This window comes from Portunus trituberculatus, chromosome 24, assembly GCF_017591435.1.
Source record: "Portunus trituberculatus isolate SZX2019 chromosome 24, ASM1759143v1, whole genome shotgun sequence".
Lineage (NCBI taxonomy): Eukaryota > Metazoa > Arthropoda > Malacostraca > Decapoda > Portunidae > Portunus > Portunus trituberculatus.
In genome coordinates, this window is record NC_059278.1 from 3,115,052 (window position 1) to 3,139,643 (window position 24,592).

The following is a 24,592-nucleotide window of genomic DNA, read 5'->3' on the forward strand; positions in this document are numbered from 1 at the left end:
AATCACACCCAAAATTTACGGTAAAAATGTGTCCCAGTACTGAAGCAGTTGACTCTGTTTCATCACTCCAGGCCTTTATCTCCGTTCCCTCCCTTCTCTTCCCAGGCCCTCCTTCATGCCTCATTTCCATCCTCCATCTCCACCATTCCTCTTCTTGTTTCCTCATCACGTATTCCCCTCTCATCCCTCGCTCACTCCTCTTCCTGGTCCAGCCTGGTCATGCACCTCCGCCTCAGGGGCTCGAGATAAAGACACGCCCACCACCACCACCGCCAGCCTTCCTCGCAGCGATGTGGCGTAACAGACACCTGGCCTTTTCTGTGGCTACAAAAAGGACAAAAATGCCACGAATACACAACATTCCTCGTTAGTGAATCGGGAAACACAGAGACACTCGCGTCGGTCTCTTGTCAGAAGTATTAAAGGGGGAAAAAAAACTTTAAATAGAGATTATCCTGCTTACTGTTTAGCGTAGTAGCGGAGTCGAGATGAGGTCAGGAAAAAGCAACGCAAAAACTGGTGCCACAAAGTTATCATTGCAATCCACGTCCTCCTTTATGTGGCAGTACGAGGAGTATGTACGAGCCGCATATATTAACGTTTTTGTTTCTCTCTCTCTCCACTAACGGAGGCGGACGAAGGACTGACCATCCCACCCACACCCACACCCACTTACGTATATACTCCCACCCACCCACCCACCCATCCACAACACACACACACACACACACACACACACACACACACAACAGCGGGAGACCTTCTAAAGTCTCTCTAAAGAGGACAAATAACAGAATGAAAGTCCCTAAGCGATTTCACTGCTGAGATGACTTGGCACTCCTGAAGGTGTACAAGGAGGAGGAGGAGGAGGAGGAGGAGGAGGAGGAGGAGGAGGAGGAGGAGGATGGCAAAAACAAACACGAGAAGAGTGGGCGACATCGGGAAAGAGAGAATAACGTCTTACCAGTGAAGCCAGAATCTGCCCATCTTGGTCAGCAGGTCCTGTAGGTTGTCCATCAGGGCGTGGAGGGATGTGAGGGGCGACGGGCGGGGAGACGCAAGGCCGCCGCGAGATGCAATACAACACAACACAACAACGCAGAGCAACACAAAGTTATACCAAGGCCACTTCTGCACGCTCCGAGATTACAGATTTTCTTTTGCTTTTACTACAACTTTTCTCACATTGTTCAAGTTCTTTTACGGCACCGCTGGAGCCGCAGAACGCTACATACATGAGATCTCTGCATTATTTACCTGCGCGGACACACCTGTAATCAAGAGGCTCCGTTCAGTGATGGGCGAGGTGGCGCTGCTCCCGTGAGGCTCAATCATCGATGAAGAAAAAAAAAAAAAAAAAAAAAAAAAACTTCCATCCCGTCCCATATTGAAAACGATTTACCTTCATCTTCGACCTTGAGGGACAAAAAATTCTAACTCCAATGCCGTCACGTCTATAAAAGAAGAAGAAGAAGAAAAAAAGAGAACGGATCAAACTTCCAGCGATCAGGAAAACACGTAACTGACAGTTCAAACCACTTACTACAAATATAAAAAGCACCAAACAGTAAGTGGAAACAAGAGCCGTCACAACCTTCGAATGATTACGTTAAAATACTGGCGACATGCAATTCAAAACGCGAACCTCAATGAAAGATTCGACGAGGCTGACGATTAGATCAAAACGATGTAAGCACGTAACGGGGGGGAGGAGGAGGAGGAGGAGGAGGAGGAGGAGGAGGAGGAGGAGGAGGAGGAGGAGGAGGAGGAAGAGGAAGAGGAAGAGGAGGAGGAGGAGGAGGAGGAGGAGGAGGAGGAGGAGGAGGAGGAATACATACATAGAAATACAAAGGAAAGACGAGTGGAGGAGGAGGAGGAGGAGGAGGAGGAGGAGGAGGAGGAGGAGGAGGAGGAGGAGGAGGAGGAGGAGGAGGAGGAGGAGGAGGAGGAGGAGGAGGAGGAAGAGGAGGACACACGTAGACTGACCTACCCCTAAAATGTCATGGCATTTGTAAATATTACTATGTCGGGGAAATATAAAACGGAATTAATGCCGCCACGAAATGCCACGAACAATTTTTGAAACACCTGAAGGACGCGACGATTTCAGCAACTCTTCGTGACCGCAGCGGGAACTCAGACACTAGGCAGGCACGTCTTCCAAAACTAACACAAATAAAAGAAAAGAAAAAGACAAAAAAAGAATCACGCCAAACAGGTTCCAAAACTATATATTAACTCAAATAAAAAAAAGGAAAAAAATCAAGAAAAAAAAAAAAGAAACGCTGTACAAGTCACCATCAGTACCGCGCCCAGAAAACCCGAGAGAAAATAAATACAATAAAAAGAAAACCCACTGGTCAACCCTTTACTGTTCTCCCAAACCGTTTATTGGCGGACGGGTAAATTACACCACTCACCTGAACATTACTACTCTTGTTTCTTCACCTACTGACCCTCCATACGCATTTTAACAAACCCAACGAAAAACAAATGACACACGATAATACGAGATGACCAAAACGACCCGATTAAACGAAACAATAAATAAAACAAATAAAATAACAATAGAAAGACAGTTGGCGTGTAAAGGAAGAAGAAAAAGCAATAATAAATCAAATTAAATAAATAAATAAATCGTGAAAAGACAAGATGATGGTAACAGATGACCAAAATGACCCGATTTAAACGAAGGTCAGCGGGTCACAGGTATATAAGGTGTCCAGGTGGCAAAAAAAAAAAAGGTCAAAATAGTTAGTTACGTAAAGAAAGAGTGATGTAGTCTTGGTTTTTGTAATATTACCTTTTTTCTGTATCATTCACTTTCTTTCTCTTTGTCTGCTTCTTATACGTGGTGGTGGAGGGTGTGTGGGGTGAAGAGGGGGGGGGGAGAAGGGTGATGGATTTGGGAATTAAGGGAGGGGAAGTGAGGGGAGCTAAGTAAAAGGTCTTGAGGACGGGACCCTTACATACATACATACGTACACACATACACGCACGCACGCACACACACTACCATGAGAACTGAGACGACTGTTGCTTCTCGGGAGTCAGTATCAGTATCTCTCTCTCTCTCTCTCTCTCTCTCTCTCACGCACATTGAAAATCCGTGCCAAGAGCCTCATTGCTTCCTTCCCTTCACCACTACCACCACCACTCCCACTCCTACCACCATCATCACCACCACCACCACTTCCATTCCTATCAACACCACTACAACTATCACCACTACCACCCCATTCACTTCCACTATCTACCGTCACCTCTAACCTTCCTTGTCCATACCTCCTCCCTTCCAACCATTACTACGACCCCTACCTCAATGTGCACCATCACCTCTCGACCTCCACCACCACCACCAACACCACCACCCTGCTCCACTACCACTACCAGTCACCGCCACTCCCCACCGTCACATCCACACCCCATCACGCCTACCTCTGCTACCTGTAACCCTTCCACCTTCGCCTCTACGACCTCCACCCCACCTGTACATAATTTACATTCCCCTCACCACCTTTCGTTAATAGAGTCGATTAAAGTTAAAGGTAGCAAAAAAAGAGAGAAGTTGTTTGTCTAGAGTTTGTTATTTTCTGATGGCCAGATCGAGTCTTGGTGGAGATCTGAGGGTAGGGAGTCATTGTTAACCTCTTCAGTACTACGACGCGTTTCCATATTCATTCCGATTATTATTTGGCGATTTTACACAGCTTCAGAAACTTATTTGGGGTATCAAAATGGTGAAGACTCGGTGCATTAATCTTCTGATCCCCATAAAGCCTTCTTAAATGTAAATAAAATCGTGTAATCGTACCCAAAACTCGTGGTAAAAATGCGTCCCGGTACTGAAGAGGTTAAAGTCCACAAGGCTGAGTGTGTCCCTTGAACGAGGCAGACGATGGAAACAACAGGCACTGAGAGGGAGCAGGAGGAAAGGGAGGCGTGGGGGACGAGATTAAGAAGAAGATAAGTCTCAGTATACCGTAAGAACACACACACACACACACACACACACACACACACACACACACACACACACTGATCCTGAATGTTTATATATCGCTGAGAGAGAGAGAGAGAGAGAGAGAGAGAGAGAGAGAGAGAGAGAGAGAGAGAGAGAGAGAGAGAGAGAGAGAGAGAGAGAGAGAGAGAGAGAGAGAGAGAGAGAGAGAGAGAGAGAGAGAGAGAGAGAGAGAGAGAGAGAGAGAGAGAGAGAGAGAGAGAGAGAGAGAGAGAGAGAGAGAGAGAGAGAGAGAGAGAGAGAGAGAGAGAGAGAGAGAGAGAGAGAGAGAGAGAGAGAGAGAGAGAGAGAGAGAGAGAGAGAGAGAGAGAGAGAGAGAGAGAGAGAGAGAGAGAGAGAGAGAGAGAGAGAGAGAGAGAGAGAGAGAGAGAGAGAGAGAGAGAGAGAGAGAGAGAGAGAGAGAGAGAGAGAGAGAGAGAGAGAGAGAGAGAGAGAGGAGAGAGTGTAGGTTGGGCTTCCTCACTGGGGCAACGGTTTCCTAGCGGGTGGGCTTTGAGATAGGAGGTACCCCAAAAAGTATCCCCTTTACCCCATAAACTCCCGTGGAAAGCCCACATGGTATAAATAAAGAGAGAGAGAGAGAGAGAGAGAGAGAGAGAGAGAGAGAGAGAGAGAGAGAGAGAGAGAGAGAGAGAGAGAAACGATAACAACAATCTTCCCGTGTAAACAAGCAGCCAGTAGGTGACCGCCTGCTCTCCCTCTACGTATATTTAACGCTTGACATTAATTTTTCCTGGTCTGGCCGAGATGACAACAGTGGATTCGGCTACTTTTCCACCATCCAATGAATACTGTGAATGACGAGTAAGTTCAGGTAAGTTCATTAATTGCATAGGTGTATAAATCTCGGCAAACAGAATTTCTCAGACTCGGCATTTTTATACCTGTGACTCATTATGTTAATTAAGCCTCGTGTCGACACCTCAGGCCATCAGATACCAATGCAACACAATGTCTTCACCTGCAGCAACACAATACACTCGTGTCACCTGATTCACGTGAGGAGAAACGCGGAAAAAGGACCGTTGTACATTACAGCCCAGCATTATTCATTCCACCGAGCGTTGCAACACCATCACCACCACCACTACCAACTCCTCCTCCAGCTCCATCACCACCGCAACGAGCTCCGGTAACTTGAACCATGACAATAACACGTTGCGATATGAACACCTTGCCTTGCTCGTCTCGCACAGAAGCTGCATGGGAAATGGTACAACACACGGAGGTCTATGACTTTCCCGACTCTCTCGCCACCTGTCACGCATTGGGACTGGGAATGATCCACACGCGAGAGTTAAAACCATGCAACGCAAGAGCCTCCCTCACTGCAAGCCGCCACCTCCGCACACCGCCAGCAAGTCCAACACACTGCACGCCGCCGAGCACACACCACAACGCTTCGCCGCCACCGTCAACACTCGCCCACCGTCTCGCTTGCTCGCTCACTCGCTCTTGGCTCCGGCAGGGATACCAATGCGTCAATTCAGCCACCGCTTTAACCAGTCAGTGTGTTTCCTTACAAAAAAGCCCTTGTGGTTTCTCTCATTCTCTCTTTTACTTCTTTAACGGTGCCGGAGATAACGATGTATGCGAACAGTACAGGCGGAGAGAAAGTGGCATAGGGGTAATTAAAGATGTTGAGGAAGAGAAGCGGGAGGAGGAGGAGGAAGAGGAGGACATATAATGATAATCCTGAGAGCTTCACCTGCCGTAGAGAGCAAGCGAACAATGGACAAGAAGGAAAAGTTTACAGAGGAGGGGATGGCGCAGACAGGCAAACGTTGTGTGTGTGTGTGTGTGTGTGTGTGTGTGTGTGTGTGTGTGTGTGTGTGTGTGTGTGTGTGTGTGTGTGCGCCCGAGCGCGCTGGGGAAGACCTTGACGCACGGTGGACTGCAAAAAGGACTGGAACCAAAGGATGAGATAGGAAGTTATGGTTGGCTGACTGACTGACTTGTTAACTGTTTGGGTGACTGAATGACTAATTGACTGATAAGCTAACTGAATGATGGACTGACTAGACTTGATGAATGGCTGACTGAGTGAGTGGCTGAATGACTGGCAGACTTGTTACTTCAATGACTGGCTATACTGACTAGATAACGAACCAACTGACTCGCCGACTAACTGAGTAGCCAAGACTAAAAAGACGACTTAATTAATGAATGACTGAATACCTGACAGACACAGACTAGGAAATTGCTACAGAGAATCTCCATGTGGTTGACTTCTCAGTAAAAATATATCCGGCGCTGAACAAAACCTGCTGTGTGTTGCTTAACCTCCTCCTACTCCTCCTCCTGCTGCTGCTGCTTCTCATCCTTCCCCTCTTGCTTCTCTTTATCCTTCCACTCCTCCACAACCTCCTCATCCTTCCCCTCACGTCACCATTATGTCACTAGCACCTCCGGCGATGCGAGCCATTTAAGCAAACACTATTTAAGGCATTTCAGTTCTTTTACCCAATTATCTAAGCAAGAGATCGCGTACTGACCATTTTTCTTCGCTTCCGTGAGTGCCAAGGAGGAATGAGTGTTTAGGAAGCAAGCAAGGGGTAGTTAATAGGAATATGAAAGGCAGTAACGTAGAGAAAGGGAAGAGATAGAAGTAATAGAAGTTAGAGAATAATAGATGAGCAACTAAATTAAGGGTAAAGCAGTAACTGAGAGGACAGTAATTTTAACCTTTTCACTGCGATACAAAATATTTAACACCACAAGTCATGCATTAAACCCTCAAACACATCTACGACAAAGAAAATAGAATAAAAACAATAGATTTCACAATATCTACCTAGATTAGAGATTGGTGATGGCTGTAGAACAAGTGAAGATACCTTAGTGAGTAGCAGTTAACCCCTTCAGTATCATTTTCATATTCCTTCTGCTTGCTATTTGATGATACTATACACCTTCAGAAACTTACGTGGGGATTAGAATAGTGAAGACTGTGGCCACTAATCTCCTGACCTAATGTAAATAAAATCGTCTAATCACACCCAAATTCAAAGTAAAAATGCGTCCCAGTACTGAATGGGTTAAGGAAAGGTATCGAATAACAGCCAAAGGGTTAATGGCAATGCAAGGAGAGCTAATCCCACGGCCGGACAGGTAATGCCGCTCGGGTGGGTGACGTCAGAAGATCCTTGGAAGAGTCCCACGCAAGATTTCCTCACACAGATGCATTGAGCCCCACAGACACGTCCACTTGTGCTACGCTGGGAAGAAAAATAGGCCCGTATGCTGAAACATTTTGCTCTCAATACGACCACTCCAAAAGGCCACTTAGATGAGTAACAGGGTTCTTAAGAATGTTTTCCTTGTCTATAATGTGATAAACTGCTTACTTTATCACTAGGACCATAAGAAGGGGCTTAAAATTTCGTGTTTTCCCTGTTAATAATGTGGAAATCTCGCTACTTTGTCATTAGAACCATAAAAACACGCTTAAAATTTTTTGTATCTTTAACTATATAGACCCTTCTCAGTGTTTGCCCTGTTAATAATGTGGAAATTTCACTGTTTTGTCACTAGAACCATAATAGCGCGCTTAAATATTCGTGTATCAAACTATATAAAACTCTAAAAGCTTTTAATGTCAATAATGTGGTAATCTTGCTATTTTATCCTTATAACTATAAAAATACGCTTCAAAATCCGTGCATGTTCAACTATATGAAACCTTATAAGTGTTAATAATGTGGAAATCTCGCTACTTTCTCACTAGAACTATAAAAATGCGCTTAAAAATAATAGTATCTTCAACTATATAGAGTCTTTTAAGCACTTTCTCTGTTAATATTGGGTATATCTCCCTACTTTGTCACTAGAACCATAAAAACCACGCTTAAATGTTCTCGTATCTTTAACTATATAGAGCCTGCGGTAATCTCACTTTTACCACTAGAACCATAAAAAAAAAGCTCAAATATTCTTGTATCTTCAACTAAACAGTCCTGAAGGTAGCAGAGGTGCAGCGCAGAAGAGGTTCAACAATACTTTACTGCTAGAATCACAAAAAAAAAAAAAAAAAAAAAAAAAAAACGTGCTTAATTACTCTATCTTCAACTATATAGAGCCTTTTTGAAGTGTTTTCACCGTTAATTATATGGAAAGCTCACTACTATGTCACTAGAACCATAAAAACACGCTTAAATATTCTTGTATCTTCAACTAAGGTCTTGAGAGTAGCGGAGGTGCAGCGCAGAGGAGGTTCAACAATACAGCACAACGCCAGACATCCACGAGAGTCAAGGAAATGATATCAAGGCTTTGTTATATATTTCTCTATTTTTCCTAGTCATGATCTTGACCTCCGCGCCTGGTACACTGCAGCAGATATTGTTTTCCTTTTCTTTTTGTGTTTATATCTGGACGCCTTGTTATTTCTTTCTCTCTCTCTCTCTCTCTCTCTCTCTCTCTCTTTCTGTTCTTTTCTTCTCACTATTTTTAGATTTTTCTGCTTATTTTTAGGTTTTTCTTGTTCTCTATCGTACATTCTTTCTTTCTTTCTTTTTATTGTCAGTTACGATTCTTCTACTTTTTATTCTCTTTTTATTTCTTTTATTTGTTCTCTCACATTCTTCCTTCTTTCATCATTTACATTTTTGCCTCAATTTTAAGAACGATTTTATTTTTTTTCGTATATCATTCTTTTATGCAATTTCTCCTTTTTGCTTTTGGGATTTCTTTTATACGTTCTCTTGTGTTCTTCTTTCTTTTACTAGTGGTTCTATATCTGGATTCCCTTTTATTTTCTCTTTCTCTTTTCTTCTTTTACCAGTGACGATGATTTGTTATATTTGCACGCCTCGCTCTATTGTCTTTCACATTCCTCTCTGTGTTAGTACTGGCATTTTCTTTAGTATTGTTATCATTCTTGGATTCGTGGTTTTTCTCTCCAATACTTCCTTGTCTAGTCGCTTCCACACTTCCTCACTTCCAGCAGGGCGAGTATTCACATCATACTGGCAGGACGTAATATTCATGCCACAACGGTACCGTGTGTTGAACATTACTCGCTGACAATTTATTTTTTCCAGCCGGTGAGTAAACATAACTAAACAAAGAAAAGAAAGGGAAACAGTAAATGGACACATATCGCAGGCCGAGGGAAGTTAATTCTCTTGACAAAAAATAATGTAAAAAAAAAAAAAAAACCGAGTAACGGCACCAGGGCGTCCCAAGCTGCCCACCAGACTAAAGATTTAGTCTTTACACAGCGTCTGCGTCACGTAACTGGTGCGTGTCTTCAGGTTAATCAAAGGTGAGGCACAGCACGTAGCCGTCACACAGCAGCAACACACCGAGCCCCACGAGTCCCGTAACACTTGTGTCACTGGAGCTCATTAAAGTACCATCACCATACCTTACCAGGGCTGCTCCTCCACCGCCTCCAGGGAACAAAGGCCCTCCGCCAAGGAACGGCGGAAGAGGCCCTTCAAGCCACGGGTAGAGAGACAGACACAAGACAGACAGACAGACAGACACAGACAATGGTTGTACTTACTGCTGGGCCGGAAGGCTTTTGCCATTTTCCCGAGGCACAGGTGGAGGCGTTCCGTGGAGTCGCTCCCTCGGCGGGGATTCCGGGGGCAGCGGGGGCGCCTCCATGGGCGTGGCCACCTCCAGGTTTGTGGGCGGCGGCGGAAGAGGCTCATCACTGATGAGAACTTCTCCGTCGGGGATCGGTGGCGGCGGCGGCGGCGGCAGGTCAGGGGTGGACGAACGTGATGCAGCAGTGGTGGGCGGCACCAGGTGGGCGGCGTGGGTGGAGGGGGGGTGCGGTAGAGTCGCCGGTGACCTTGACAGCTTGGGAGAGGCTGGCGTGGCTACTGTGGGCTGCTGTGGCGGGCAGGCCGGCGCGGGGGGTGACTTAGGAGGATCAGGCGCGGGGGGCTTCCTGTAGTAGTAAGGGCGGGCAGGGGACAGGTTGAGACACTCGCCCGTGTCCTCGATGCGCCTCGGCTCCACATCTGAAGGGATTCTGTCGGAGGGCTCGGCGGCGGCGGCGGCGAGGTTCTGAGCCGAGGTATCGGGATTTGGTCCGTGGAACAGTGAACGCAACGTGGGCTTTTTGGGTGGGCGTTCTGGGGGGCGTGGTGGGGGTCTGAGGGGTGGGAGGGGAAGCGAGGGGGCCGCGGGGCTTCTAGCTGCTGTGTGGCTAGGGTGTCGTGCCCTGCGGAGGTGCGGGAGGTGACGCCACTGCAAGGAAACAACAACACTAAGTTAGCTTACCATGTCAACACTAAACATACTGCTGAGAGAGAGAGAGAGAGAGAGAGAGAGAGAGAGAGAGAGAGAGAGAGAGAGAGAGAGAGAGAGAGAGAGAGAGAGAGAGGAGAGAGAGAGAGAGAGAGAGAGAGAGAGAGAGAGAGAGAGAGAGAGAGAGAGAGAGAGAGAGAGAGAGAGAGAGAGAGAGAGAGAGAGAGAGAGAGAGAGAGAGAGAGAGAGAGAGAGAGAGAGAGAGAGAGAGAGAGAGAGAGAGAGAGAGAGAGAGAGAGAGAGAGAGAGAGAGAGAGAGAGAGAGAGAGAGAGAGAGAGAGAGAGAGAGAGAGAGAGAGAGAGAGAGAGAGAGAGAGAGAGAGAGAGAGAGAGAGAGAGAGAGAGAGAGAGAGAGAGAGAGAGAGAGAGAGAGAGAGAGAGAGAGAGAGAGAGAGAGAGAGAGAGAGAGAGAGAGAGAGAGAGAGAGAGAGAGAGAGAGAGAGAGAGAGAGAGAGAGAGAGAGAGAGAGAGAGAGAGAGAGAGAGAGAGAGAGAGAGAGAGAGAGAGAGAGAGAGAGAGAGAGAGAGAGAGAGAGAGAGAGAGAGAGAGAGAGAGAGAGAGAATGGGAAAGATGGGGAAGGGGGCGGGGAGATAGTGCAGGTAATGAAGAGGGAGAAAGCGGAGGGGAAAGCAGATAGACATGACAGGCTAAGAGATAAAAACTAAAGAAAAGAAAAAAAGAAAACAGATAAGAAACTAAAAGATGGAACAAAGAAAAGAGATTTGAAGAAAATGAAAAAACGGAGAAGCGGCAAAACAGGAAGAACGAGATGAAAAAGATGAACAAAACTGAATAAATCAAGAAAGACAATGGAGAAAAGGAGGAGGAGGAGGAGGAGGAGGAGGAGGAGGAGGAGGAGGAGGAGGAGGAATATGGGAGTAAAGGAGAGAGAGAGAGAGAGAGAGAGAGAGAGAGAGAGAGAGAGAGAGAGAGAGAGAGAGAGAGAGAGAGAAAGTGTGGGCATACGAGCTAACAAGATATATGGGGGATGCAATATTCTAATCCTTACTGTTACGTACTACAAGGCAAGCAACCACACTTCACCACCACTACCACTACCACTACCACCACCACCACCACCTCTTCTTCCTTCTCGATCTATTTTTCCTACTTGTTCCTTATCCACTTACAACATTCTTTTTCTTCTTCGTCTTGTCAATCCCTTTCCCCCCTTCCTCCTCCTTCTCCTTTTCCTCTTCCTTCTACTCCTCCTCCTGCACCTGTTTCTCCTTCAATCATCACCATTCTCTCCTTCATACCATTGTTGCTCGTTTTTCATCTCTTCGTGACTCTTCTCTTCAGTTATTTTCATCCTGTTTCTCCTTCAAGTGTTCCCATTCAGTTTTATTCCCTCTGCCTCTTTCTCCTCCTCCTCCCCCTCCTCCTCCTCTAACACCCACACGTTTCACAACTCTCTCGACATCTAATTCGTCACCTTCTTCACATCAAACTCAATTCAATCACTGTTTTCTCTTTCTACATTCCTTTTGTCAACACTGAACAGAAGATGACACACAAGAATCCACTCTCTTGGCACATGCTTACCCAACTGCGACGACATTTCTGTACACTCTAAGACATACAGGTCAAGTGTGTCACGTTTGTATGTAAATAGAGATGTGTAAAAGTTATTGTAGTTACAGATTTGACGGATATCTAGGAGGAAAAACGTAATTGAAAGTAAGAAAGAGGTATTGTTTTTTTTTTCTCTTTTAATGGTGAAAAGTGTAAGAGAGTAGGATTGTTAAGTAGTTTGGGTTGCCAGATGCGATATGTAAACAAAAGGTAACGAGCCAAGTATGTGACAGAAAACGTGATGCGAGAGACGATGGAGGGTCCGTGATATCCATGTCACGTGTGCACACCTTTGATTGAAGGTTAGCAAACAGACACACACACACACACACACACACACACACACACACACACACACACACACACACACACACACATCACACACACACACACACACACACACACACTATGCCGATGTCATGTGTGTGTGTGTGTGTGTGTGTGTGTGTGTGTGTGTGTGTGTGTGTTCTGAGTAAGCACGTGTACTCAAGACGTGAAATACTATATGGTTTTAACGAAGAAAACGTCTCGCACGTGCGCGTACCTACACACACGTACACAATGACTACACACACACACACACACACACACACACACACACACACACACACACACACACACACACGCACACGTCAGTATATCCGGGAGTGAGTCATCCTAAACAAGACGACTGCAGTTACTACCTCAGCGCACACACACACACACACACACACACACACACACACACACACACACACACACACACACACACCGTAGACAAATAAAGCATTAGGGGGAGTTCAAATACCCATCATCCCCCACTCCTACACACACACACACACACACACACACACACACACACACACACACACACACACACACACACACACACACACACACACACAAGCAGCAATATCATCTCGCCTCAGTGTATAATTATCTAAAGAAGGAAAGTTTACACATTATATTTAGCATCTCAACATTAAGGAGAGAGAGAGAGAGAGAGAGAGAGAGAGAGAGAGAGAGAGAGAGAGTTTCATAATGGTATCAATAGTGAAAGGAAAAGTTTACACTGCTCTCTACTCTCCCGGTTACAGTACTCAAAGCTCCCTTGTTTCTCTCACGCGATAAGACACACGGTTCTTATCACCAAGCTATATACCCGTCACTCGCTCGCTATCTGGCTGTTATCTCTATGTATGCTAACGGACGCAGGGTTAATATAGCAACACGGCGCCTCCACTTACTTGCACGTTGATAGAGGATCTCCACGTGCTGAATCAACCCCTTCAGCACCAGGACACGTTTTCATATTCATTCTGTTTACTATTTGGTGATTTTATACAGCTTCAGAATCCTATGTTGGGTATTTAAACAGTGAAGACTTTGGCCATTAATCTTGTGTCCTTCATAGACTCTTCCTAATGTGAGTAAATTCGTCTAATGATACCAGAAAATTATGATAAAATATGCGTCCCAGTAGTGAAGGGGTTAATGAAGTACTCCGCATTAAGTTTGCAACCACGCAAAGGAATGTCGCAGTTACTGGTAAAAGCTTCCATTTTCTCTCACGTCAACCGGCCGAGTTTCTGGGAGACTATGCTAATACTTGTAATATGTGCTCAAAATCACACCAATACTTTACAGAAAGGTCTAAACTGAATTAATTCACCACGCTATAAATAATAATAATGATAATTATAAGACCATTTCTAAAGACTTTCAAGGTAACACTAGTATCCACGAGGGACAGAACACACACACACACACACACACACACACACACACACACACACACACACACACACACTAGGGAAGAGACTGCATGTTTAATAGTGCTCCTTAATTAATGAGATGGTAAAGGGACACCAGCGGCGCCTCAGGCCAGACCCACAGAGCAGCGGCGCTCCCAGCACGGCACACCAACCAAGGCCGCCACACACAGGGCACCACGGAGGCAATGAACACCGTCATTCAACCCCGCTCTCATTATTACATCGTACCCAGACACCGTAATATAATGAATGATGAAGTGCAGAGTGTTACCTAACCACCAAACTGTTCCTAATTGCTTGGGTCACTAACTATGAGATGAAAATTGTGTCTGTGTTAATTGTAATATAATGAATAATGAATTAGTGTTACATAACCACCAAACTGTTCCTAATTGCTTGTGTTACTAACTATGAGGTGAAAATTATGTGACTGTTAACCATTTCAATACTAGGACATTTTTACCTTGAAATTTGTGTACGATTATACCATTTTATTGACATTACGAAGGGTTTATGGAGGTCAGGAAATTAATGGCCACAGACCACTATTCTGAAGCGGTATAAAATCACAAAATAGTAAGCAGAATGAATATAGAAACGCGTCATGGTACTGAAGGGACTAACTGTAATATAACGAATAATGAAGTAGAGTGTTACCTAACTACCAAACTGTTCCTAATTGATTGTGTCACTGACTGCGGTGAAAATTAAGTGGTTGTGTTAATCAATGTGCTTAGCGGTAATGAATGTGTCCAGGTGCAGTGCGTATCTCAATAAGGCACGCGGCGAGGTCCCTCAGGGGTTGAGAAACATCCAAATACCAACGCTGCACTGTATACCTGGGCAGCGGCGGCGGTGGTGGTGGTGGTGGTGATGGTGGTGGTGGTGCGGCGAGGTGGAGGGTAAATGTGAAACGCGGGAACCTTTACTGTTTAGGTCAGCTGGCTTACTGACCTGCCGTCCCCTCCACTAACCTAAGGGCACACCCACACACCTTCCTATCACCTGCCTACCTGCCTGTACTGTACCTTACTGGTCACACACACACACACACACACACACACACACACACACACACACACACACACACACAAAGCATACGAGTATATAAAAAATCATTCCATAAGAACAAGAACAGCAACAAGAAACACACACACACACACACACACACACACACACACACACACACACACACGGAGGCAATAGAGGTGAGAATATAGTCATCCCTCTTTCATTTCCTTATGAAAACGTGTTGGCAGCGTGAGTTAAAGGGCACGCTGGGTTTCCGTAACTCACCAATGATGCAAAGGTGCGTGTGAGTGCATGGCAATACTTCCCACCTCCCCTTTACGTGCATATAAGTAAACTTTCTCCGAGCGAGTGAGAATATAACACTTTTTGCACGTCACTGACACTTATCAATAGAACATCGCTAATTCACTCAGCTTATTGTCTCGGCAGTGATAAAAAGGGGGTAAAAACGTGAAGCTCGTTTCTACTTTGTAATTTTGTGATCTTGATTTCTTCAAATATCTGCAAAGAATGTGTTGGTTTTAATTTACATCCAGACCTTTCACTTTGAGAGCAAGTATCGAGTGACGACAAAGAAAATGATGAAAGGTCCGATAGCTGCATCCACACACACACACACACACACACACACACACACACACACACACACACACACACACACACACACACACACACACACACACACACACACACACACACACACACACAAGGGGCCTTTGAGCGTCGCGTGGCACCCAGTATGACACAAGGCAGTCAACAAACACCTCACCAACACATAAACACACGGACACACGGAGGCCAAGGGTCGGGGGAAGCTGATTAACGTTATAGTTTTTGTGCAACACGACTGACCGATGGTGATCTTTCCGCCCACAGGCGCACACACACACACACACACACACACACACACGAGGTTGGGTAAGCAAATATATCACAGCCTACTGGGTTGAGTAAGCAGATAAACTTCTCCTCACTGGTCTTGGCTAAACGAGTAAATGACAGCTTTAATGAGGAGGGTAAACAAGCACGTCAACTTGATGAGATAACCAAGACATTTACCACACATGAGCCACACGTCCACTTCTCAAGGGCCTAGCAACCCTGCGTACCTGAGGAAGGAAGGCTGGTACCCTCTGTAGACGCTGCAGTAGGTGGTGAGTGACATCCTTCTGCCTGAGTGTCGGCCAGAGCACCAAGTCAAGCCACTACTGGTGATTCAGTCCTTACTCACCCAGCGGTATCTTTGTTATCACCGCCTCCCCGCCTCTCACATTTTTCCAAGCTTCCACTCTCGCTATTCCAGATCTGCTTCGCTTCACATCACGCTAATCAACGTGAGAGGAGAGTTACTATCTTGGCCTACTCTCACTCCCACGCACTCGCTCTTTTCACGCGTCTCTATCTCTCATTTTTCTTACATCACATCACCGCATCACGATAAATCCTCCCGGGCAGGTTCCAGACTCGCTCCCTGTCCAAGGATGTCACTGATTTCCTCATGCAACATTTCACTTATAACAAGGATCACGAGGCCACCGAGATTACATTACGTTCCCCACACGCCACTGGTTTATGTTTACTACACGCGTATACACACACTCATACACACGTAAACACACACATACACAGACACGCGCAGGAGTTTAAGTGGCTTGGCGTGTGTGTGTTTATTTTTTTTCCTTCCCTCGAGAAGTGAGAGGCTGCGGGCACCAGCACCACTCCTACCACAGCGCCGCTAAGACTGAAGCTCCGAGTCCCCAATCCCCCATCTCTCCCCCGTCTCCCCAACTCCTTCAGGACCCGTTTTCACCCTCCCTCCGTCCCCCCGCTCTCTCTCCTTCTCCCCGTCCTAACTTCCCTGCCTTCACCCCCCATCCCCTGTCTTCCTACTGTCCATGCACACACATACACACACACGCTGAGCAATGCCACTACAGGACTTGAACTTTACTTGTGACTGTTCAATGCATCCGACCGCTTCGCCGTTTTCTTTCTCTCGCTTTTGTGTTTAAGGAGAAAAAAGAGGTAATGATGGAAGAATGGGAATAAAGGAAGGAGGAAAAAGAGGGAGGGGAGGAGTGAAGGAGGAGGGGGTTAGTGGGAGAGGAGTGACACAAGGGAAAGGAACGACTGAGGGAGGACTTCAAGTTGTCAAAGATCACGAGTGACTGACGGAAGAAAGGGAGGACGGAGAAAATGAAGTGGATTGGTGAGAAAATGAAGGACGATCAGTGAGAGAGAGAGAGAGAGAGAGAGAGAGAGAGAGAGAGAGAGAGAGAGAGAGAGAGAGAGAGAGAGAGAGAGAGAGAGAGAGAAGAGGCAGGAAGAAAGTAACAAAATGAAGACACAAAGAAGAGAATAAAGGATGAGAAAAGAGAATAACAGAAAACAAAGAAAGGGAATAAGAAAGGCACGAAGAAGAAAGAATAAGAAAACAAAGGAAATTACCAGAAAAGAAGGAAACGAATAAAAGACGAGAAAGAAGAGAAGTAAATAAGAGAACCAGGAAAAAAAAATAAAAAGAGAGAGGAAGAGAAAGAGAGAGAGAAGACGAGATCAGATTCACAGCTCTCCTTCTCTCCCTCTCTCTCCTTCGCTACAAAACACATGGCCAGTGATGACATTCCTGAGCCCTCCCTCCGTCCCTCCTTCATTATGACGTCACAGGGGAAGGATCTGTTTACTGTGGCGGTGATTGTGGCACCCTCAGCACAATGGCACTCTTCTTATCGCGTCCAAGAGATAGAGATCGAGTTTCCGCTAAATATAAGCATTGTTTGTGGCTCTTATCTCGCTACATCGCTATTCTTTTTGCTCCTTATCGCTGGAATCCGTTAATAGAACTTGACCGAGAGAGAGAGAGAGAGAGAGAGAGAGAGAGAGAGAGAGAGAGAGAGAGAGAGAGAGAGAGAGAGAGAGAGAGAGAGAGAGAGAGAGATCGAGAGAGAGAGAGAGAGAGAGAGAAGAGAGAGAGAGAGAGAGAGAGAGAGAGAGAGAGAGAGAGAGAGAGAGAGAGAGAGAGAGAGAGAGAGAGAGAGAGAGAGAGAGAGAGAGAGAGAGAGAGAGAGAGAGAGAGAGAGAGAGAGAGAGAGAGAGAGAGAGAGAGAGAGAGAGAGAGAGAGAGAGAGAGAGAGAGAGAGAGAGAGAGAGAGAGAGAGAGAGAGAGAGAGAGAGAGAGAGAGAGAGAGAGAGAGAGAGAGAGAGAGAGAGAGAGAGAGAGAGAGAGAGAGAGAGAGAGAGAGAGAGAGAGAGAGAGAGAGAGAGAGACCTTGGTAGCGCCTGTACGGAAATCGCTACCGCCCACCACCATCACTACCACCGCTACCACTACCGTACCTGTTCCTACCACCGCCATCACCACCACCACCACCACCACCACCACTACTCGTTCTTACCACACCGCTTCACTACTTGTTCATACCACACTGCACCACCACCACCACCACCACCACCACCACCACCACCACCACCACCACCATCACCAGTACTATTATTTGCATACCTCAGCCACCCTCACTTTTGCAATACTTACCATTACTGATATGTTGGCTATTGTTCTCTCTCTCTATCTCTCTCTCTCTCTCTCTCTCTCTCTCTCTCTCTCTCTCTCTGGCAAGGTGGCGCCAAATGACAGATGGAGAGAGAGAGAGAGAGAGAGAGAGAGAGAGAGAGAGAGAGAGAGAGAGAGAGAGAGAGAGAGAGAGAGAGAGAGAGAGAGAGAAGGGAGGTGGAGAAGGGTAAGGGTTGGGGAGAGGTGGTGGTGGTGGTGGAGGTAGTAACGGAGGGTTGGGCGTCGCCGAGAAGGCACGGAGACTGAAAGCAAACTAGACCAACTGCCTTGCACGCCTCCACCTACACGCTGGCCACGGAAAAACGAGCAGAAACACACACAAAAAATACTGAAGCTACCACTCAACTAGGAACGCCTGACGATGCTTCTTTATCTCCATAGCAGGGCGAGTTTAGCACCAACCATCTGTGCGAAACGGGAGGCACAGCGGCGGTATTAGTGAGACCCTGGCACAGAACACCCCATACACACCCACACACACGCATACACACATCGTCACCGCCTCCAAGTGAAAATAAGATGCGTTAGGAGGAATAATACCCTAATAGCACACCCACACACACGCATACACACATCGTCACCGCCTTCTAGTGAAAATAAGCCACGTTAGGAGGATTATTACAGTTCGGCCACACCCTCCTTGCCTCTCCACCGCACTTCACGACGCCGCTCCATCATCATAACGTCAGCTGTCACGCCCTGTCACCCGCCTCCGCCCAAAAGATGAAACTGAGCCAATTTTTTTCAGTCCCGTTACAGCCTCTTCCTGCACAGCTGCCCTCCCTCCTTTCCTCCCCCCACGTGACCTTTGAGACGGCACTCTTGACACGTCCCGCCCTTGTTTCACGCTCTTCTGGACCTGCTGAGGGAGTGTGAGGAGTGAGAAGTGAGAAGTGAACGATTGTAGTTAACGCCCTATTCCTAAACGCTTTGTTAACTCACCACGATTTTCAAAAGGCCACGAGAATAATCAATTGGGTTCTCATGAATATTCTCTTCTTATTGATGATGCAGAATTCTTATTAAGTTATCTGAAAGTCTCACTCCAGAGCTTCACAATTCCACTTGGGCTCTTATGGCGAGGCGCGATAAGACACGGAGAGGCGAGGAGAGATTGAGAGGGTGAGTGTGTGAGAGAGAGGCGCTGATATGCAAGTCAGAGGTGAGAGACGCTTACTCAGGTCCGTGTTGAGTGATTGACTGGGTGGCTGGTGGGGAGCACAGGACAGTCAGCTGACATTCCTCAACTGACGTCATCCTCGGCCTGCCCTCCTGCTATTTCTTTAATGTGATACAAAAAATAACCAGACGTGACCGCAGTGACGCAAGGAATACTTCACTCAGTAGTTACCGAACGCATATGGCACTAGAAAATATAACGTGTTCATTGATGAATAGCAAGTTATTTATAGAGATTCAGCGCATTAAATACATTCCAGCCACCAGATTCTTCTCCAAAATAAAGCTAAGGTAAAGATAAGGTAAGGTAAGGTGAGGTGAGGTGAGGTAAGGCAAGGGAAGAGAAGGGAAGGGAAGGGAAGGGAAGGGAAGGGAAGGGAAGGGAAGGGAAGGGAAGGTAAGGTAAGGTAAGGTAAAATAAAGGTAAGGTAAGGTTAGATTAGACAAAGATATGCAGATTTAAGGAATATTAGGTTAGAATACGTTAGGTAAGACTGGTTTAGATTCGGTTAAGTTAGGTCAGGTCAGATTAGATTAAATTAGCTTAGGTTAGGTGAGACTAATTTAGCTTAGGTTAGGTAAGAATAGATTAGGTTAGGTAAGAATAAATCAGGTTAGGTAAGATTAGATGAAGTTAAGTAGTAAAGTTAAGACAGAGTAATTTACCACGTGGGAGTCACAAGGTAGGAGTATCACGCGTGCTAGTGACTCGATTGGAATTTCCGTAAAAAGCCATATGAGGAATCCATCAATATTCTCACCAATACTCCTTCACTCACCACTCCTCCTCCACCACAACACTCCTCACCTTTACCCGGCAATGGTCAGGAATTCATAATACTATTTCTCTAACCCACCTGGTGATCTGTACCTTTACCTGTCTTTATTTCCCTTTGACTTCCATTAAGCATTGAATCCTCCTATAATGGTCGTGGATTCCTTTACCTGTCTTTATTTCCCTTTGACTTCCATTAAGCATTGAATCCCCCTATAATGGTCGTGGATTCCTTTACCTGTCTTTATTTCCTTTGACTTCCCCTAAGCATTAAATCCCCTATAATGGTCGTGGATTCCTTAAAATATTTCCCTGAACCACCTGGAAAACCACCACCTTTACATTTTCCTCTAATTTCCACTAAGCCTTGAATTTCCTTATAATGGTAGTGGATTCCTTACAATATTTCCCTGAACAGCCTGAGAAACCAACACCTTTACCTGTTTCTATTTCCTGATTACCACTACACTTCAAATTCCTCTCTATTTCATTACCAACACCCTGTAATGGACCTGGATTCTTTATAACACTTCCTTGAACCCCTAGACGAACCACATTGCCCTCTTATTTACATTTCACATTTAGTTTCCCTCTAAAACCTATTACCAAAACTCTTTAATGGTCTTGGATTCCTTATAGCACTGCTCTGAACCACCGGGACGCGACGCAGTTCCCGATAACACCACAAAGGGCGCCGTAACCCTACTTTGGAACACCAACTCGATAGGCCCAACGTTCCTAATCTTTTCCTGACCTCTAATCCTTCCGTCCATTCTGCTAAGCCGTTCTCTCAGGCGGCTCCTCTGATCACAATCTTACATCTGTGTTCTGTCCCTCGGCTCCTGTACGGCTGAGCTTGGTGCCATATTCAGAAACGCTTCCCTCTCTCACCGCGACCATTTTCAAAGACCACAGAGACGATTAGCCGAGTTGTAGAGTATTTTTCTTTTTCATAATGCAGAAAACTTGTTAACATGTCACTAGAATTACAGAAACATCCTTAAAAACCGGTGTCACTTCAATCAGACCCCTTTGGTAATACAGGAAACTCGTTGACATGATACTAGAATTACAGAAACATCCTTAAAAACTCGTGTCATTTCAACTACAGCCCTTTGAAAATAGTGAAGGTGCTGTGAGGCGCGGAAGTGTCTCAGGATATGGGTTTTGGTGATGCCCTGGTCTGTGTTACTCACTTCCTTGTGTTGGATGATATTGGGGTAAAATTCTGACTAGTCTCCATTTTGCTGTATTGGGTTGGGAGTAGAATGAAACACGCCCTTGCTTTCAAATTCTGTTACTCTTTTCTTAATATCAAATGTAGTAAGGTTATAAGGAGTCTTTCCTTTTTTTCTCTTTCTTATTCTGTTGATAGTATGAAATTGGTCAGTCGTATGGTTATAGGTTGGAAAAAAATGTAATATTCTCGTCCTTTAACTTTGTGTTACTCTCTTCCTAATATTAAACGTGGCTGGACTTAAGATTATAACTAGTCTTCCTTTTACTCTGTTACTCTATTACTGGTACGAAATTGGTTGATCGTATGCTTATGAGTTAAAGGAGGAAATGTAACACACCCTTCTTTTTTAATTTCTGTTACTCTCCTCCTAATATTAAACGTGGCTGGACTTTAAGATTACAACTAGTCTTCATTTTACTCTGTTACTCTATTACTGGTACGAAATTGGTTGGTCGTAAGCTTATGGGTTAAAGAGAAAATGTAACACACCTTTCTTTTTTTATTTCTGTTATTCTCCTAATATTAAACGTGGGTGGACTTAAATATTACAACTAGCCTTCATTTTACACTCTCTTATTCTATCACTAGTATGAAATTGGTCGTATGTTTATGGGTTAGAAGAGAAAACGTAACACACTCTTCTTTTTTAATTTCTGTTACTCTCCTCCTGATATTAAACGTGGCTAGGTTAGGTTAAGTACTCTTCCTTTTACTCTCTATTACTTTATTAATGGAACTGTTTGGTGGTAAGGTTATAAGTGGGAAAAAAATAATATTCTCTTCTTTTACTTCATGTTACTGTCCTGGTACTAAACGTGGCTGGACCTAAGATTATAACTACTCTTCTTTTTACTCTGTTACTTTATTAATGAAATTGTTTGGTGGTAAGGTTACAGGCTGGAAAAAAGTAACATTCTCTCCTTTTACTTCGTGTTACTGTCTTCCTGGTGTAGAGGGAAATGCTAAGCGGTAGAGCGAGGATTGGGCTACGCGTGGGTGTCTTCAGTATTTTTAGAGCTAGCTTACTTTTAAAGATATTTCACTTTTTTTTGTTTCAGCCTCAATTTCTTTCCTTTTACTTCGTGTTACTGTCTTCCTGGTGTAGAATGTGGCTGGGAGATGCTAAGCGGGAAAGCAGCAGCAGTGTGGTAGTGTCACTGGCTGGTTTCTGGAGTGCCGCTAGGAAATGCTGGTCAGATGATCTGTATTTCGTGGTTCTCGTGGATGCTTCTCGTGTTTTCACCCACCGCATTTCTTCTCTAGCTAAGTGTGACGATGTGATTACTCTCTCTCTCTCTCTCTCCGTCTCTCTCTCCACCCCTCAAAAATGCCTATAATGACGTCCCGCAGGATTCTAGCGCGTCACCTACTTTCTTTTATTTATCAGCCATCAAGCGTCCCATGGCTCGCCTGTCACACACGCTCCCCGCAGCCTGGAGCCCCGGGAGGCGACACACCAGCTGCGAGGTTGTCATGTCCGCCCAACGTTCAAGGAGGATAAAGAAAATGGTGTACACAGAGGCAACATAATAAAAAGGGAGGCATGGAACACAAAGGAAGGCAAAGAAAACGAAGATAGACAAGAAAATCGATTTGAGCCAACAACGAGGAGGCAAAAAAAATGAAGAAAAGTAAAGGAAATTAAGAAAAAGATTTGAATATACGATTTAAGGTAAAGAAAAAAGAAGGGATGGTCAAGGAAATCAAGAAAAACGAAGAAAAGCAAAGGAAATAAAGAAAAAGGATTTGAATATACGATTTAAGGTAAAGAAAAGAAAGGAAGTCAAAGAAATCAGTGAAGAAAAGTGGGAAAATGAAGGAGAACAAAGAAAACAAAGCAATTAAACAAGAAAAAAAAAAACAAACTAAGAGACAAAGAAAACAAAGAAAGGAGGCAAGGTAAACAGTGCAGGAGGCAAAAGAAAATGGAGGTGAGACGTTGGTGGTTGGGAGAAAAACTGTCTTCACCTTTCACCTTCATCTATTACTATTCACCGCTTTTTCCCCGTGACACTCTCCCTCCACCGCCCACGCTGTACACGAGTCCCTAAAAGCCCCTATTCTGAAACACTTCCGCGCCTCACACCACCTTCACTATTTTCAAAGGCTTTAGTTGAAGTGACACGAATTTTTAAGGATGTTTCTATTATTCTGGTGACATGTTAACGTTGAAAGGGCTTTAATTGAAGTGACACGGGTTTTTAAGGAAGTGTCTTTGTTTCTAGTGACATGTTAACAAGTTCCTGCATCATAAAAGAGATCTAGTTGAAGTGAAACAGGTTTTTGAGGATGTTTCTGTTATTATAGTGACATGTTAACAAGTTTCCTGCATGATCAAAGAGGACTAGTTGAAGTGACACGGGTTTTAAGGATGTTTTCATAATTCTAGTTTCCTGCATAATCAAGGGCTCTAAATGAAGTGACACAGGTTTATAAGGATGTTTTTGTAATTTTAGTGACATGTTAACAAGTTTTCTGCTTTATCAACAAGAAAAATACTCTTTAGAACTCGCCTAATAGCCTCTGTGGTCTTGGAAAATGGTCGCGGAGAAAAAGGCAAGCGTTTCTGAATATGGCGTCGTTACTAATGTTGCGATAAAAAGGCTACCTACGATTCCTCCTGATCTCTGCATCGCTTAGGGAACAATGCATCGCGTGTCCTGGATTACTACGAGTTTTTACCGCTGCTTTTTTCTCTCTAAACGTGGCCTCATTTCTCTTTCTTCGATTATTCCTTTTTTCCTCTGTTTCTGTCTCTATCACTGTCTCTCTCTCTCTCTCTCTCTCTCTCTCTCTCTCTCTCTAACACCGTCTCATTTAACATTTACTTACATTTACAAGAAAGGTGAATTTTCTTTGCCGGCATTAATTGACTAATACTCATTGTGTACTTATCTAATGAAAAAAAAAAAAAAGATATAAAAACAAGATTGATTTTACACTGAATTCAAATTAACTGACTAAAAACAAGTGATATAAAAAACAAGATTGAGTTTACATTGGATTCAAATTAACTGACTGATACTCATCGTGTTAAATATTGTCGTGAATAAAAAGAAACATATAAATCAAACAAATCGTAGAATTATGAAGTAAAACAACCACAAACTGATCATGAGAGAGAGAGAGAGAGAGAGAGAGAGAGAGAGAGAGAGAGAGAGAGAGAGAGAGAGAGAGAGA

General features: G+C 44.9%; 2 protein-coding genes across 6 annotated transcripts in view; both read right to left on the reverse strand.

Annotated features, from left to right (window-relative positions):
• The window catches only part of LOC123508326 (serine-rich adhesin for platelets-like), a 303,730-nt gene that overhangs the window by 18,430 nt on the left and 260,708 nt on the right, over window positions 1–24,592 (reverse strand). The gene's annotated exons all lie outside the window — the stretch shown is intronic.
• Window positions 9,711–16,389, reverse strand: LOC123508328 (WAS/WASL-interacting protein family member 3-like). Its single transcript, XM_045261944.1, has 2 exons — window positions 15,757–16,389; window positions 9,711–10,225 (listed from the first exon to the last, which is right to left on the reverse strand). Exons 1-2 carry the CDS (start codon window positions 15,810–15,812, stop codon window positions 9,853–9,855), a joined length of 429 nt encoding a protein of 142 aa, XP_045117879.1. The 5' UTR covers window positions 15,813–16,389; the 3' UTR covers window positions 9,711–9,852.

What these genes read in the sequence shown, in the direction of transcription:
- LOC123508328 (XM_045261944.1), bottom strand. Translation starts at nt 15,812, where the DNA reads ATGTCACTCACCACCTACTGCAGCGTCTACAGAGGGTACCAGCCTTCC. An exon ending in TACCAGCCTTCCTTCCTCAG is followed by an intron (nt 10,226 to 15,756) that starts GTACGCAGGGTT and finishes GTTTCCTTGCAG; the next exon opens with TGGCGTCACCTCCCGCACCT.